The 17,500-nt window shown below is 39.5% G+C and overlaps 1 protein-coding gene across 1 annotated transcript in view; it reads left to right on the forward strand.

Moving 5' to 3' along the window:
• Positions 1–17,500, forward strand: part of LOC138055761 (E3 ubiquitin-protein ligase HUWE1-like) — an 82,654-nt gene that overhangs the window by 39,346 nt on the left and 25,808 nt on the right. Inside the window, 12 exon segments of the mRNA XM_068901635.1 lie at positions 1,109–1,423; positions 2,291–2,440; positions 5,542–5,672; positions 7,546–7,627; positions 7,881–7,996; positions 8,149–8,200; positions 10,455–10,659; positions 11,844–11,919; positions 12,622–13,406; positions 14,167–14,414; positions 16,009–16,567; positions 17,210–17,284. Of these exon segments, the coding sequence (XP_068757736.1) occupies positions 1,109–1,423; positions 2,291–2,440; positions 5,542–5,672; positions 7,546–7,627; positions 7,881–7,996; positions 8,149–8,200; positions 10,455–10,659; positions 11,844–11,919; positions 12,622–13,406; positions 14,167–14,414; positions 16,009–16,567; positions 17,210–17,284 (2,794 nt within the window).

A 17,500-nucleotide genomic window follows, 5' to 3' on the forward strand; every position in this document is an offset into this window, starting at 1 on the left:
ACATTGATTTTCTTCTGAAACTTTTACCACTGTAAGATGATGAGTTAGTTATGTCAGAAATGTAAAAAAAAATGGGGGGTCACCGACTTTGTTTTGGAGAGAACATGTCCGGAAAAACAACCAAAATGTGACAAAATCGGGCTTCGTTATCAAATAAGGCCAGTCTCTGTAAACCCAAATATATTGCAATTAAATCTTTGAAGTGAAATCTTCTCCGCCAAGTATTGTTTAAGTGGACTAATTAAGTGAATTTAGTCAACTGGTGAGGTTCCCTTAAAGATCAAGTTCGCATTTAGCGACCACAGTTTCACGCGCCTTGCAGCCGCAAGATGGCAGGATTTGATGTCCCGTGAGCAGAAATCTTGAAATTTTTTGAACTTCCCACATTGATTTTTTGTTCATTTTTGGACAACGTGGAGATAATTGTAAATAAAATCCGTTTCTGGAAAGAAAAATAGGGGTCACCAAACGTCCAAGACCGTTAAATCCAGGCAAAGCCATAGCAATGGCCTTTTGCCCTATCAGTTCTCATTTTATTACTTAGCGCGCGCGCTCGTGTATGACGTGGCGTGTGCATTTGCGTGCGCAGTAAGGATGCGCAGAAACAATTGGCGCGAACGTCCTTAAGTAAATGCCTTAATTAAGAATCAAATGGTGACTTTCAAAAGACATTTCTGTTAATCTCCGTACAGAAATATTCTGTGACCTCCAATTCTTAAATAAGCACAGCCCTCAAATAAGCGCCGCCCTTGAATAAGCGCCGCATTTTAGGCGCGAAAAATTAAATAAGCTCCTCGGCCCCTATTCGAGTAAATCCGCTATTCAAGGAATTCAGACTCACACTTGAATGTGTAATTTACAATTTGCTCTTAATCTGAAAAAAAAAAAAAGTAAAAATATTGAAACAGCACTCATGCGGACCTCATTGGGGTGAAAGTTTGTTCATTATTTTTTTGCTATGAATTCCTACACATTGTTGTGCATGCTTTTAATTAGTTTATCGATACCATATCTACATGTATGTAACATGAGGACATCAAAAGGTCATGTTACTTGTATCGTGCCTCTGTCTTGTATGGGCTAAACACTTTTCCGCTATTGTACTTAGTCTTCATCTGCGGCTGCCCCAAATGAAACTGCTAGTGCATCAAGTGTGGCCTCTGCTGATACCTCAGCAACAGACAAAAAGGAAGGTAAGAAGATCTCTGAAGTTCAATTAGCAAAGGAGGAGGAAAGTGATGACAATTCGCCTCTGGAAAAATCAGAACTAGATCGGTTTACATCTGACATGCTGAACGGCTGTCTGGAAGTGTTGACTGAGATGCCTGGTACAGTCTTCAGGGCCTGTGATGTTCTTTCAGCTGTTGCTCTGCGCAATGGAGAGGAGTGGAAGGAGAATACAATTATTTGCATTTTACAGCAGGTACACGAGACTAAAAGTGCACGTAACCTGAAATGTTTTTTTTTTTTTGTTGTAAGAAATCTGTTTACTTACTGCGAAGATATCCTTGCATTGTCCTTTTTTAACTCCCCCAATAACTTGGTCCCTAGATGATGTCAAAACTGCTTTGCAGTGCAAAACAGTCTTTGGAAAGTGGAATTACTTTAATTACACTTTGGTTTCATTTGGTTTCATTTTGATTTCATTTGATTTCATACCCGCAGTGCATATATCATATATATCTTTCACTCATAATTACTTATCACGGGAAGTTGTGAACTCAGAAGTGACCAGCTCCCAACGTCAGTGGCTTCATAGCTCAGTTGGTTAGAGCATCGCACCGGTATCGCGAGTTCGCGGGTTCAAATCCCGTTGAAGTCCTGAAAATTTCTCAGGCTTCTCGACGCAATAGAAATTTGCTCTCATCACTGCGAGACAACATAGTTTCATTTGATTACACTTTGTGTTGTCACCTCAGATATAAACCTAAGTCTTTTGAATTCTTAGGCTCAGCTTTGGGTGATAGGTTGCCTATTTCAGTAATCATTTGGAGTGTCGTAAAACCAAAACCAAAGTAATTACTCTGGCCAATCAAAAAGGACGGAGACAATCCAGTAAACCAATCAAATAATTACACGTAGCCGACACAAAGCGCGGGAAAATGTACACTTCTGATTGGTTGAAAAAGTGGCACAAGAACTTTGAACCAATCACTGAGTGAAGTAATGCAAAACCAAAGCAATTCGCTAATTACTTTCAACACTCAATTGAAAACAGCTCTATAACGCCTGTTGGAATCTTTAAGAGAAAAGGAAAAAATTGTTTTTTTTTATTTACTGCACTTTTCAGGTCACAACAGACATCCAAACTGTCCTGAAATCGTGCACTGCTCAAACTGCTGAAAGCAGACAACTTGAAGAAAGCATGTCGCAGATGGGTAGCCTGCCAGAAGCAGCCCGATTGTCTTCCCTTCTTCACCTTACTTGTTTGTTATTTGAGGTAAGAATAGGAAATTTTCCTCATGAAATCACTTTGAAGTGTGTTGTAAAAATAAGTTTATGCCATTGACTTCTGAACCGCCCTCAATTTACTAGTAAAATCATATAACGTTAGACGTAATAAAAGTCTCTCTCAAAATTCAAAATTCTCACTGAATTCTAACTTCTACATGTAGGAGTCAGTGGGGTGAAGCCATTGTTTACATGCAGGGAGAGAAATTTATTATTGCAGTAGAACAGACCTTTTTTACAGTCAAAAACATTTGTTTCCTGCTCCGGAAGCATAATAAAAGTTGAAAAGTTTTACAAACTCGGAGCTAAAAGTGATGAAGTCCGGTTGAAAAAACGGACGAAATATTTCATAAGTTTTAACTTTTAGCTCCGAGTTTGTAAAACTTTTCAGACCTTTTTTAGTTTTGTTTTTCACAAGACGGCTAGGAGTCCTTCAGAGGCGAATGTGCAGCAATCTTTTAACCCTTTCAGCCCCGTGGGGTTCCCCCAGGGCTCGAAATTGCGACCGATACGCCAATGCGACTAAAACTTTTAACTTGGCGACTAAAAATTCGAGTTTAGTCGCGACCTCCGAGAGGACATACAGCGTCTTTCGCATGATGATCGCGGGCGCAACATTTTGTTCAAAGGCGGCTGCATTCTGTCGCAGATTTGGTCGCAAGGAACCGGCTTTCACCATGTCCTCGATCAAGTGAGACGAGTCTACACCGAAAGTCATGAATTATTTCTCACAAGAGAAGGATACACTGAGCGATTTTCGTAATTTGCTGCAGTCTAGAAATTACCAGGAAACAAGATCGTTGTTAGAATGCAAACAAGAAGCGTTTCAAAGCCTTTCAAAAACGTTTGTTCAGAGCGTACGATTTCTCGCGTGCGATGTGAAAGATGCAGTTGTTCCTGGCCAAAGTAACCCTGAAATGTTCTTATTACTTTGTTCGCTTACTGCTTAAGGTAAGATTGTCACGCAGAAGTGTTCAGGAGTTTTTTCTTTCGTGTTTTCATGTTTTAAGTCATTCAAGATCGAGTATTTCGGTCTGTCCCACAACACCCTGCTAGCAGAGCCTTTCTTTTGCTTGCTCGATTTTGGCGTTCTCGAGAAAGGCTCTACTTGAATCGAGTAAGGTCTTTATTGAATATGCGCTGCATGTTGCCAGGATACAGTCTCGAACCCAAGCCTAATATGCCAGATCTCGCCGCCATCTTGGTTTTTCATGGTACAGCGGGCTCAATTATAACCATCGGTTTTGTCACTAAACGGACGCTCGCACTGGAAAAACCGGTTTGACGATAGAAAACAAGATTGACTAGTCCAGAAGTTCGGGCTGCGGCGGCTTCAAAGAGTTGACGCGATTCGGGCAGAGCCTACTTTTCTCCTCCTCAGTAAAGAAAAAGACAAAAGGAGGCTCTGCTCGCAGGGTGGTCCCACAACCGCAGCTGCCACAATCTACCAGAAGCCGAACAACAATGCTAATTAAATGAGGCTCTAATCTGAGTTTCTGTTCTTGTACTAGCTGGCGACTGCATTTTTGCATTTGGCGACCATTTTTTCTTTGATAGGAGCCAAAAGGCGACTTGGATTTTTTTTTAATTTCGAGCCCTGTCCCCATTGACGAGTAACATCGTCTGGCGTTGGACAGAGTAAAATCTATAAGTGGCACTATTGGGAGTGAAAGGGTTAATGGGGACATAGTTTTTGAGTGAATCTAGCTGTTGTTAACCCTTTCAGCCCCGTGGGGTTCCCCATTGACGAGTAAAATCGTCTGGCGTTAGACAGAGTAAAATCTACAAGTGGCACTATTGGGAGTGAAAGGGTTTAATGCATTACTAAAGCTCACAGCTCAACCTTCCGTGGCCAACTAATTTTCAGGAGGGGAGGGGTGTGATATCCAAAAAAAATTCTTGTAAATACGTGAAGTCTTACAATGAATAGCAGCCCTTTCCCCCACGTCCAAGATTAAATGATCATCCAAAATTTAAGTAGTGTAAAACCAGTGTGCTGTGTTTAGAACCCCGTGGCTTAAATGAAAGGAAATGTGGTATTGAACCCTCATTACCCTATCAAAAGTTGAAGAGATGCTGTTTGGTCGGTACCATACCCAAAATAACTGCTGAAAGTTCTGTTAACTGCCATAGCCTGTAGAGACTATTTAAAAGTGTTTTTAGCAAAGGATGACCGCAAAGTTAACTTGAAAGTGAGGGCCAACCTTTTTCATGCTCTACATATATAGATTGACCTACAAAATGGCAGAATATAAAATTTCTAAAATTGACCCAATTTTTCTTTAAAAATGTCTTGTTTATGTTGTGGCATTGTCGGTATCTGCAGCTCCATAATCTTATTGTGGCACTGTTCGTAAAAGCAATGCAATATCAACATGTCATCCAGTTTTTCGATTGGATTGCCTGCTCTTTGATGCTGGTGTATCGCAGATCTGGCTGGACAGGTATATTTGACTCATCCAGACCTCTTCTTGAGTATAGTTATACAGAGATAAGTCCTATAATTTCTTTTTTGTTACCAGGATTGAATTTTTTTCTGTTATTTTTTTCCACTGGTGTGGCTTTTGTCAGATTTCCGTTTTTTTTTTCACCTCTGTTTGGGAAAATAGTACCCTTTTGGAAACATTACTGTTACCATGACTACCTGAACCATCGAATGCCCTGGGTTTGACTCGTAAAAATAAATGGTCTTGCGTTTAATAGACCTTATTCATAAATGGCGGTCTCATTTATAATTCTTTTGTGCAAATGAGCCTACCAAGCCTCATTTTAAAGCACGAATTCTTTTCAATTCACTGTATGGTATCGAGGCTTGGTAGGCTAATTTGCACTTCGACAAAAGAATTATAAATTGACCGCCATTTATGAATAAGGTCTATAATGGAGTAAAACCTCCAAAATCATCTATTCTTTTTGCTTGCTACGATACCCATCTTTGTATTTGAAATTCATTTCTTCAGCTCATTTAATAAGATTTCTCAACACAATCTTTACTCAAATAACTTATCTTTTCAATTGGGTAAACACTTGCGCAGTTTTCTGTACAACCATTTCCATTCACCTGGCAATTATTCTGTCTTCATTTAACAGGAGAAGAAATTTCGGTGTGAAACTACTATCGAGAAGTTTGGCATTCTCAACTCTTTGCTTCAGCTACTTGAAGTATGTCAAACAATATTGTTACAAAGCAAGTTGGCAGGAGGCAAAACAAACACTCCAGTGTAAGTGTTTTGTTTCTGTGAAATCTAAACAGTGGAGGATCAAAAGGAGAAAATTTGCCTCCATCACGTTACTCTGCAGTTTTTGCTTTCAGAGCAATGTTCTGTCAAATACCCCAAAACGAAAATCAAAGTTATTATTTTGGGCCAATTTAGAGAAACAAGCCAGACGTAAAGCAATTAGGCAATAAGCGAAGGGTAAAGTGCAGAAAATTCTTAAATAGGGGTTAATTTTTACAACATTGTTAATTTGGCCAATCATGTGTCAATTTCAAAACTTTGAATTAACAAATACAAGAGTATGTAGATTGTTTTCATTGTGGAATTCAGGAGCAGTTTTCAACTTACTGCAAATGCAAGTAGCTGAATGAACCAGTCATAGTAGCTCTTAGTGTGCAGTGATGACAAGATCTTGCATGAGGCATTAAAAATGTATCTTTCCTCAGTTGTTCAAGGCTAAATGATGTTGGAGCGACTTTCGTATGATCTTGAAAAGGTGTTCGCAATTTTCGCGGACCAATGCTTAGCAAGACTAAAACAAAGCTTCTCCTCATTCCCGCCATGGAAACTCCTAGTATGGGCAGTGAACAGTTCAATTACCCAATCACATTACTACATTTCAATTGACGTCAAAGGGAAATGCCGATTGCTTTCCAGAAAGTTCCATTGAGAGATGACATTTCTTGCATCCGCGTTCGCTAAGCCAATGAAAATTTGCGCTCGTTTGTTTTTGTTCGATAAGCCAATTAAATGTTTTGCATTTTGTTTAAGGTCTGTTTTTGCGTTTATTTTTCAAGGTCATACGAAAGTCGCTCAACCTGGTAAATAAGTCACTATCCAACCGTTTCATTCTATGGAAGTATTTTGCTCATGTAACTGTGATTATTATTCAACACATTGTGACAATGTCCAAATATGGTCATAGCGCGCTCAATATTTGGTCGTGCGTACTCAACGGATATCCTGCGATATACGTAATTTTGTGTGTCGCGGAGAAAAATCGTAGTTTTTTCCAGCTTTTTTCCTACTAAATGTAGAAAATTGTGCTTTGTCATCAATGTGTTGAATAGTAAAACAATAATCCTGCTCAATCTTGTGGAATATCGCCTGATTTTAGCCAACTCGGCCAACGGTCTCGTCGGCAAAGTATCAGGCGATAAATCTGCGCGATTTCGCAGAATAATTGTTGAATTTGCTCACTCAAAGCGCCTGTACAAGAACTTTGGCCACCATTCTATTTGAAGCATATGTGTACCATCCACGGGAAAACCAGAAAAACCTGATGACATAGGCACTCTATTTTAACATGCTAAAGAGAATAAATTTTCTTTAACATGTCAAATTTGAAGAAACTTGCTTGCATGAGTTTTGCACAGCACTATACGTATTCTTCTTCATAGTATTTTACTGCCTTGTTTTGCATACGCACATTTACTCAAAGAACTTTGAACACGCTTTGCAAAACAAAAGAGTTGGCTTGTATGAGCATTTCACAACAAAAGCAACCGTGACATCTACATGTACATGTATTGTGCTACTCCATGCATGTCACGCTCAGTTCCATGCACTTGTGCCTGTGCCATACACTTCTTATTGGTTTTCCCGTGGATAGTGACATATTCCGAATAGTGACTTTACATGTATTGACTGGGAGCAAAGGCTAATCATAATCTGATTAGCTTGAAAATAGTGGTAGGGGATATTTTGACTATTCATTGAACAATACAAACACTTAATGTTAAACATTGGAAAAGGCCTGTGAGCTATTTGTAGTTTTAGCTTAACTTCTGATTGGGTGAGGGAGCATTGCAGGATAACTGAAAATGGCATTTAGCAGAGGTCATAAAGTACACAATTCTCATTTTCTTATATGCAGTTGGCTGTTTCCTCTGATACTCTTCTTGGATACTCATGAAAAAATGGCTGTCACCACCAAGAGGAAGCAGTTGCATGATAAGGTGAAAATGCTGGTTCAAAGGTTAAGTTCCTTATCTCATTCTCTCCTTCGAGGTTCACCCCTTCATTGATAAAACGTTGTCTCTATTTCCTCTATGAGCCACTAACACCAACCCTATTTCTCAATTCGCTCTGAAGAAGGGCTGACCCTCTGTCACACATCAGCTTGCAAATCTTTCCTACGTTAGTTATTCTACCTTTATGAGCTTGTTTGATAAAACCAAACTTTTGTGTTTTGTATTTTTAACTTTTTAGTGCACTACCCATGCTTGGAAATGGTTTGATGATCGAAGTGGTCGCTGGTACAACTACAATGTTAGCAACAACGCAACAATTGATGCAGCTTATAGGAGTGGCGAATCGGCAGTCAGGTAAGCCATCCATGAAATTATTGTTGTCATTATGAAGATGGTAGGCATCACCAGATCTTGTTTACTGTCCTAAAGTTCTTTTTCAATTTAAGTTGTTTTGTCAGTCTTAAATTAAAAGGAATGTACTGATAAAAGAGTTTTTTTATTTTCAGGTTTATGGCAGGAAGACGTCGCTATTCCGTGAACTTTTCCACAATGGTTCAGGTAATTTGTTTCGTTTTTGCTTAGAGCTAGTTTCAATCGAGTGTCGTAAAACCAAAACCAAAGTAATTACTTTGGCCAATCAAAAAGGACGGAGACAATCCAGTAAACCAATCAAAACTCAAAGTAATTACACGTAGCCGACACAAAGCACGGGAAAATGTGCACGCGCAAGCCACGATTGGTTTTGGTTTCACTTGTGATTGGTTGAGAAAGTGGCGCGATAACTTTGAACCAATCACTGAGTGAAGTAATGCAAAACCAAAGTAATTCGCTAATTACTTTCGACACTCAGTTGAAAACCACTCTATTATAATTCCATAGGTTAGAATGAAGTTTTTTTCTTAGGTTTTACTCTGGCAGTAGGAGTCACTCGAAAGAGCGGGGCTCCAGTTAGTGGTGTGCCCATTAGATTCCAGACTATGCAACCAGAAACCTCATTATATAGATAGGAGTATTCTACTGGAAAATACGCCACTCACAAAATTCATACGAAACTATTTTCCTTATCCTCACTGGTGAGGATATTGATGACGTCATTTCCCGCCTTTACATGGTTGTTTGTGCAAATAGTCAGTGAAAAATCGTGAGCGATAGATTTGTCACGTTCTCTGAAGCTGACGTAAACTCTTTCTTTGAGAAACAAGAAAATGCTAAAACAAAGAATAAAGCGTTATGCAACTGAAAATTATTCAAAGAGTTCCTTGTTGCAAAAACTGAAGGAAGTCCTGCCTCCGAGCTGTAAGAATTTGCGATAAAGTTTGTTACTTTATAGGTTACCATGGCAACAAGGGAGCCATCTAAAAAACATCCTGAATTTTTATTAGTTTTAATTGTTGGAAAGTGAACAAAGTGAACTCTGCAAAGTGAACAAACTTCTCACGAACAGTTCATAGCTACCTCAACATTTTCCATTTGTGAAGATGACTATGAATCCACCACAGATTTTGCAAAGAATTCCACAACATTGCCATTTCGTTAGCCTGTGTACAGCAGCCCGCTCTCCGAAAAAAAAATCGGAGAGGAGCCTCTGTGAGTTACCGTTAGTAATCGTGTTCCGGAATAATTTTGCATACATTATTAAGTGATGTACGCTGACCAAAATTTGCGTGGTTCATATTTCGTTGGAGCGTCTCAAAATGGTGGTCACTGAGGTAGATTTCAAACGTGCATCGAAGAGCGTCTCCGATAGTTTTAAGATACCTTGGCTTTATAGCATAGAAGCACTCTTCAAAAGAAAGGATGTATTTGCAAGTCTTCCAACGAGGTACGGCTCTGATCTTCAGAACAGCACAGATCGTTGCCGATGAGCGGTTATTTTCCTCGGTGTGTTCACATCTCAAATCTTCCAGGGCATCACGCTTTGTAGATTGTGCTTGAGAATGGCTAGGCTGGTCCGAGCAAGGCGTTGGGATTACATTGACTGGTAAGGAATAGCGGGAGACGTTTTCGAGTGGACAATCTTTTGAATGGTGCTATATTCACCTCGTGAAGAGCGCTTTCGTTTCTTTTGCGCTGACAACAATTCCTACAAATGTACGTCGAATCGATTTCCACTTTACACTCCATAGATAACAATCCCGCTCGTACTTTAAAAGAAAAACCTCTTTGACAATCAAAAAGATTTTTATTCGTATTTTATACCGTGCTCAAAGTACACACAAACTCATCGTAACATCTCTCACGGTGGTTCTCACGGTGTTGATGTGGAGAAATAAAAATAAAAGCCAATCAAAACTCGTTGTTTCAATGATGTAATGATCGACGGGTAATAACCAATCAAATCATTTTCCACACATTCCAGGAAAAATCACGTGGTATGGAACACGATTATCAACGGCGAATCACAGACGCTCCTCTCCGATTTTTTTTTTCGGAGAGCGGGCGGCTGTACACAGGCTACCATTTCGTTAAACAGTGTTGCAGAGTTAATCCTTCTTAGAAGGCATTCCCTTCAAATGATTGAAACTGGTTTGAGCCACCTTTAGTTCAACGTAAAAGGTACATTATTTTGTTTTCTTTAAACGAAATGATATGTGAAATGAATCAGATTGAACTGCGGATATGAAATCAGGTGAACCAACAGCAGTGGCTTCTTAGCTCAGTTGGTTGGAGCGTCACACCAGCATCGCGAGGTCATGGCTTCAAACCTCGTTGAAGTCCTGACGTTTTTCAGGCTTCTGTGCGCAATTGCAAAAAAAAAATGCGTTCATAACTTCGAGGACCATAGCTTCACCTGATTCGCTTTCTTTTGCAGGCAAACGAAGACTCGGGCAACAGACGTCCTATTATGCTGGAAACTGTGAACTCCAGTGATATCTCGTCAGGCAGCAGAAGGGGAGAAACAGGGTCGTCTCTTGTTGGCGAAAAAAGAAGTGGCGAAGGTACTGAATCACAGCTAACCTCTCAGGACAAAGGCGGCAAAAAAGTGAAGAAAGATAAAAGTGATGGTGACACCTCAGGTACAGTACCTCATTTAGAAAGTAAGGTAAACAAACCGAAAAAACTTTTTTGTGTAAGGTTCCAAATGAACGTTTTAAATCTGCGAGCACTTTTGGCTCTCTTTCATTCAGCCAAAGTTTTCGGAAATTTTGTTTGAGAGTCCATCGTTCGTTCTGTTTGGAATTTTCGGGACTACCATACAACTTATTCCAAAATGGCCGCCATTTAGATATTCTTTTGTTTTTATTGAAATTAGACCTTGATGCCTCTTTCAAGACAAAATATTCTTTTGAATTTGCAGCTCAAGAACGAGGCATCAAGGGCTAATTTGAATAAAAACCAAAGAATATTTTAATGACGGCCATTTTGGAATAAGGTCTAATCATACACCTCATTCCAAAATGGCCGCGGATACAAATTTTCCCTTGTTGCCTCGTTCAAGATAAAATATTCTTTTGAATTTTAAGCTTAAGAACGAGGCATCCAGGGCTAATTTGAATAAAAACAAAAGAATATTTAAATGACGGCCATTTGGTGTCTATTTCCAATTGTACTTTTTTACACTTATTTAGGCAAGAGTACAATAAATTGTTCTTCTTGAGTTAAAGCGCCCCTGTGACCAAAAAATCGATTCTTATTTTTCTTTCGATTTCAAAACTATGTTAACTAAACACTAAGCGACCAAAGTTTTAAGACTTGATTTCAAAAGACACGTGTTTATTTCAACTGGAATTTTTCTATTTAATGGTCCGCCATTACTAACTAAGTTCTTGAGAGAGTTGGATTGAGGAGAAAATGACGTCAAAGGCTTACTAGTTTAAGAATGCAATGCGTGTGTACGCCGCTGAATTAATATGCAGCACGGGAGGTTTGGGCTTTCAGACTTTTAAACTCACGTTTTGCATATATAATAAGCTGTATTTGCATGCTGAGATTTTAAGCTAGTGAGCCTTTGACGTCACTTTCCCCTGGATCCAGCCCTCTGAGTTCCAATCGGTCAGTTTTGAACGTGAGTAATGGCGGACCGTGAAATCCAAAACTGGCGCTCAAAGTAAACGGCCGTTGGATAAAAATCAAAGCTCCAAATCTTGCCAGTTAGGTGTTAAGCAAACACACTTCCAAAATCTGAAGAAAGGAAGTATTTATTAGTATTTTTTTTTTTTTATCACAAGGGCACTTTAACAGGTTATTTTAACTTTTTCAGATACAGGAAAATCCAGAAAGGAAGATGTGCCAGAAATCCACCACTTGAATGATGATCAAAAGACTCTTATAATCAGGTAAGACATAACAAGTTTACAGGAAGATGAATACCACCAAGACACCTACAAAGCAGGCAATTCTATTTCTGTCAGTAGAATAGGCCTTATTCACGATAGCCGCCATGTTGGTTTTCTAATTGTCATGCAAATTAGTCATGTGTTATGCTGGGGGGCAAACATTGGAAAAAAGGCGAATTGCAGAAAATCGGCTTGTCGAAATATTGAAATAAAATTGCTAAAAGTCATTTTAGTATTTTGAATTAAGTACCTTTTATAATAATTTTGTATCTTTGGATTGCCTTTGACACTTCGACTTTCTACTTCGTTAGCTGATCATTTTTCACTAAATAAAACGTCGAAGTAACTTGCGTAATCATTCTATTTTATTACTTAGGTGATAAACATTCAATGAACGTGAAACAAATCATCTGTGTGGCTAAGATGTTCGTTATAACCTCTCAAAGTTGTGTTGTTTGCCCCCTCAGAAGTGTGTAGCTAATTTGCATGATAATAGCAAATCCAACATGGCGGCCATCGTGAACAAGGTCTATTGCAGTTCTGAACACACATAGTCTTAATTGGCCGAACATGTAAACAACTTGTTACCAACATTTCTTTGTCCCAGTTGATCTTTAGTTGCTTAATAGACAGTTGAAGATAAAATAATATTGCAAATCGTTTCTCATCTCTTTTTTTTTTCTTTTTTTTTTTTTTTTTCAGGTGTTGTACAAGTTTAATCAGTATTCCTGTGTCACCAAACACCCTCCAAGCAGCGCTTAAGCTGTGCCTTCGACTTACGCAAGAACACAAGTATGCAGTGCAGTTTGTGGAACAGGGCGGAGCCAGGGCACTTCTTGTATTAACACAAGACTCTGCAGTTGCTGGTTTCTCGAAGCTAGCAACATTACTACTGAGGCATGTGTTCGAAGATGAAGAGAACTTAAAATATACAATGGAGAAAGTTGTACGCTCATCGGCAACAAGTAGTGTCAACAATGAACAAAATGGTGTCAGTCCTAGCTCGCCAGGAGCCAAGGAAGTTAATTATATATTCCGGGTTCTTGGACCTGCGGCATGCCGCAATACCAGACTGTTTAAAGAGGTAGCCACAAACTCGTTACGGTTAGCCATTACTCCTCAGTTGAGACGGACGATGGTCGAAGGTGGTGATTCAAACTTGCCTTCGAACTATGCTCAGGTTGTCAAGGCGGCGCTAGTTGGAAAACCTGTTAAACCGCCCTTTGTGGCCAAGCAGGTTCATGGCGTCGTTTGCGATCTGTTGAATGTTTTGTGTGCTTCTAGTAGCTCCACTAGAACTATGGACAGAGGTATTCTTGTGCATCGCTCAGATAGTCAGATGCTGGGCGAGCTTGGCCGAGCTTTGGGCCAAGTTGGCGACCTCATAGCCGGCGAAGTTGGACAGCAAAATTTGGCCGCTCGACAATTGCCTCCTTACACAAGGCAACTCACGGCAGAGGATGTCGAAGTGGAAGAAATGGCCCTTGGTAAGCTGATTGTAAATGTGTTGTAATACATATTTAGTCGGTGAAATGATATATGAAATGAATCACATATTGAACTGCGGATACGAAATCAAGTAAAGCTATGATCCTCGTAGTTATCAACGCAGTTTTAGCAAAGAAGTCCAGCATTTTTCCACAATATTCAACGTCAAAGTGTATATTTGAGAGCTTGACCAAATCATGACACAAAGAAAGAGCAGGCGTTGTCTATAACTTTCTTCGGATTGGCTATTACATTGCGTGACAAATTTACGCAAGCATGACGCGAGCAACGTTGTCTAGACTCTTATCGACAACGGCAAATCAGCGGCTCTGATCCCACCGATCTTATGTTTGCTGTTTTACTTTACAAGGTTATTACGCTTTTGCCAGTGGTTGTATTTGTATTGCATACTACGTTTTGTATTTTATCCACAGACTAAGAAATTCGAATGACCTTTAGATTTAGCACGTAACAATAACTAGCCATGCTTCATAAATAACATATTTTTAATCTTTAACTTGAATAATTGCCTGTAGTAACGCTAATGTGGCAATGGGGTCAGCGAGTCAAGATCTTAGCAAGAATGTGCAGTTGCAACGTGTCTTGGTAGAGCGTTCCCTGCAGTGTGGCACAGTTCTGACAAAAAAGAGTATTATGGTTTAATATTCAATTTTGACAATCTTGCACACTCGGAACTGCTTGAGTGGTCTGGCGCTTTCTGGTTAAGCCTGTTCTAATTAGTGTTTCTTTAAAATACAGACTCGTCCCAGAATAGCAGTCAAACTGGTTCCCAGTTGGCAATGATGAAGAATGAAGCCAAGAAAGATGAGATCCCAAAGGAGGAAGAAAGTAAAGACTCCTCCAAAGATTCCCAAGCCCCTATGAAGCCTCTTCTGTCCAAATCAGCCATTCTGAAGTTGCTAGCCGAGTTGGTGAAGTCTTACGCTGGAGTAGCGCAGCTTATAACAGACTACAATCACACTGCAAAGTTGTCTTCAGCTTCAGAGGTTAGCTACGACTGTGTTGCTTGCTGTGAACGTAGTTGTGGGGTGCAGGGATGGCGTAGTGGTGAGAGCACTCGCCTCCCACCAATGACTCAGCGTCATATTTGGGTTGAGTTTGTTGGTTCTATACTCTGCTTCGAGAGGTTTTTCTCCTGCTACTCCCAGTGCATTTCCCCTCTCCTCAAAAATCAACATTTTCTTTGCGTTAATTTGTTGATTTCAGTTTGCAGTGTCCCCAATAGACCTTATTCACGATAGCCTCCATGTTGGATTTGCCGTTATCATGCAAATTAGCTACACACTTCTGAGGGGGCAAACAACGCAAGTTCGAGAGGTTATAACAAACATCTTAGCCACACAGATGATTTGTTTCATGTTCATTGAATGTTTATCACCTAAGTAGTAAAACAGAATGCTTGCACAAGTTACTTCGATTTTTTTTACTGACAAATTAGCAGATAACGAAGTAGAAAGTCAAAATGTCGGAGGCAATCAAAAGATATAAAATTATTATAAAGGTACTTAATTCTAAATTCTAAAATGTACCTTAGCAATGTTAATTCAATATTTCGACGTGCCGATTTTCCGCAATTGTCCTTTATTCCAATGTTTGCCCCCCTCCCAGCATAACACATGGCTAATTTGCATGACAATTTGAAAACCAACATGGCGGCTATCGTGAATAAGGGCTTTTAGTGCTCCACTGCTGGAAGAGTAGACACTTAAATAAAGTTCCTTTCTTTTCCTTTCCATTGGTTCAAACCATCGAAATGGGGGCAATTCTGTTTATTTCTGCTGTAAACGGGTATTAAGAGCTTGGTGTTACTTAAACTGTCTCCCCTCATCTTTCATATCAAGGCCTCTCAAACTTGGTCTTTAGATCAAATTTTAGGACCTCTTCAGTGGTGGCAAAGCTCTGTCCTTAAGAGTAACTGTGGCGTTGGCAAGTTTTGGTTCAACAAAGAGTGTACCTTTTGCGCTATGATCTGAAGTGTTGATCCTATCGATAAAACTTGGATGTCTCCACATCAAATTACCAATCTTGTATTGATTATTATTTCCCAGAATTATGAAAAACGATTCTCGAACTTGATAATGGCTAGTTTCGATTTATGCAGCCACAAAAGAACAGAATCGAGGTTCATGGGAATAAGTTGCATTTTGTTTTGTTCAAAATAAAAGAAACTGCAAATTATTTCCCTAAACTTCGACTCTGTTCTTTCACGGTTGCTGCACAATTCGAAACTAGCCTATTGTTATTTATTAGACAACAACGGCTCTCGTGATTGGTCCAGAAAAAAGTCATGGCAAAATTTAGCATGAGGTCCTATAGAGTTTGGTACGCTGGACTAGCCAATCATAGCATGTGTACTATTAGAAAAATAAAAAAAATGACTGATTCACTGTATCTTAATGTTTTATGTGGCTTCAAAATGTTATAAGTCAGTTGCAACCTTTAGCTACATTTGGCGATGACGTTTCCTGACCACTGGTATTCCACATTTAAACACATCAACTGGCCATAAGGGCATTAGAATTGTAGCAGGGATTTTGGCTACGACTTGTAAACGTTAACAGTTTCTTGTTTCTTTTACAGTACGAAGGACCAATTCTTGCCTTTATTCTCGACCAGTTACTTCCATCACCCAGTGATAACGAAGACACGTCTACACACGCTCGCCTGTTACTCTCAACGATAGCTACTTCTCACCAGGCTCCTGAAGCTCAGCAAACCCTTGTCGCTGAGGTGAAGGCATCGTTGGAACGAGCCTTGGCCCTAGCAGAGTCCAGCTCCAAGCACTCCCGACTCCAAGCTGTATTCAGCCTCGTGCAGCAAATGATCGAACCTGGTCCACATTCTGCGCAGCATGCCATATCACAGCCTAACAGTATAATGAAACTACTGCTCAAGAAAGGCTTAGTGAATGATCTGGCTAGAGTACCACACAGTCTGGACTTGGCTAGTCCCAACTTTGTGGCTACAATCAACTGCCTCTTGAAACCATTAGAAAAGCTCTCAGGAGTGGTGAACCAGCAGAGCCCTGGCGGTCTTTTTTCTGCTTCCAGTAAGGAAAGGGCAGCAGGAAATGATCAGCAAACAACAGCTGAGCATAGTACTGTACCAGAAGCAGGATCTCAGCAGACATCTTCAACTGGTATGTGGCTCTTGAATCAAACCCCTTCTCCTTTTTTTTTTTTTTAATTAATGCGTAATCTTTAAAAGTGACAATAGATGAAGGTAGTCACGCCAAAGTCTTGATTTAGCCTTTGTTGATTTTGATTATCACCAGGGTCTTTCATCTATGTATCGTAGAGCATAACCAGGGATTGGAAGTAGTAACCTTTCAAAGTTTCTTGAAAGAAGTTATTGAATTTGTGGACTACTTTTGGAAAAGCCATGCAGCCTGCTTGATAATTATTACAGCTGTATGTGTACTTCATAAAATGGTTCTTTGATAGTACAGTCTGTACATGTAAGTACAGTCTGCCGTACAATTACAAAGTGAATAATAATAATAATAATAATAATAATAATAATAATAATAATAATAATAATAATAATAATAATAATAATAATGATAATGATAATAATAATAATAATAATAATTAGAATAAGAACTTAGCTTTTTGAGTCTATCTGTATGGTGTTTTGAGATTATGCTAATTTCTTGATGAATTTCTGTAGATTTGGATCTGAAGTCTTTTGAGTCTTAGTAATGTCACCCCCCACTGATTTGAATTTGTTTTCAAAAAAACCCGTGTACCTAAATTTAGCCATATATGGCCTCTTTCACTAGGTCAGAGCAGCAGCGAAGCAGGCCAACGTGAAACAGACATTGACCAGCAATCCGCAGAAAGAAGATCAAATCAAGGTGAGAATGGTGGCCGAAGCTTCCTTTGTGGTTGTTTGTTTGCCTTTTACTTTGCTCTACGTTACCTGTGGGCTCATTTGGTTGAGCATCGGTTACCAGTAGGAACAGAACTTGGGGTCTTATAATAATTGAGAAAAAAGTGTTTCCTTTGTAATTACATCTTCAATAGGCCATTTCCGATTTCATGTCTGCCTCCTTTTCAAAGCGAGTATAAGT

Source organism: Montipora capricornis, chromosome 7 (assembly GCF_036669925.1).
Source record: "Montipora capricornis isolate CH-2021 chromosome 7, ASM3666992v2, whole genome shotgun sequence".
In the NCBI taxonomy this organism is placed as follows: domain Eukaryota; kingdom Metazoa; phylum Cnidaria; class Anthozoa; order Scleractinia; family Acroporidae; genus Montipora; species Montipora capricornis.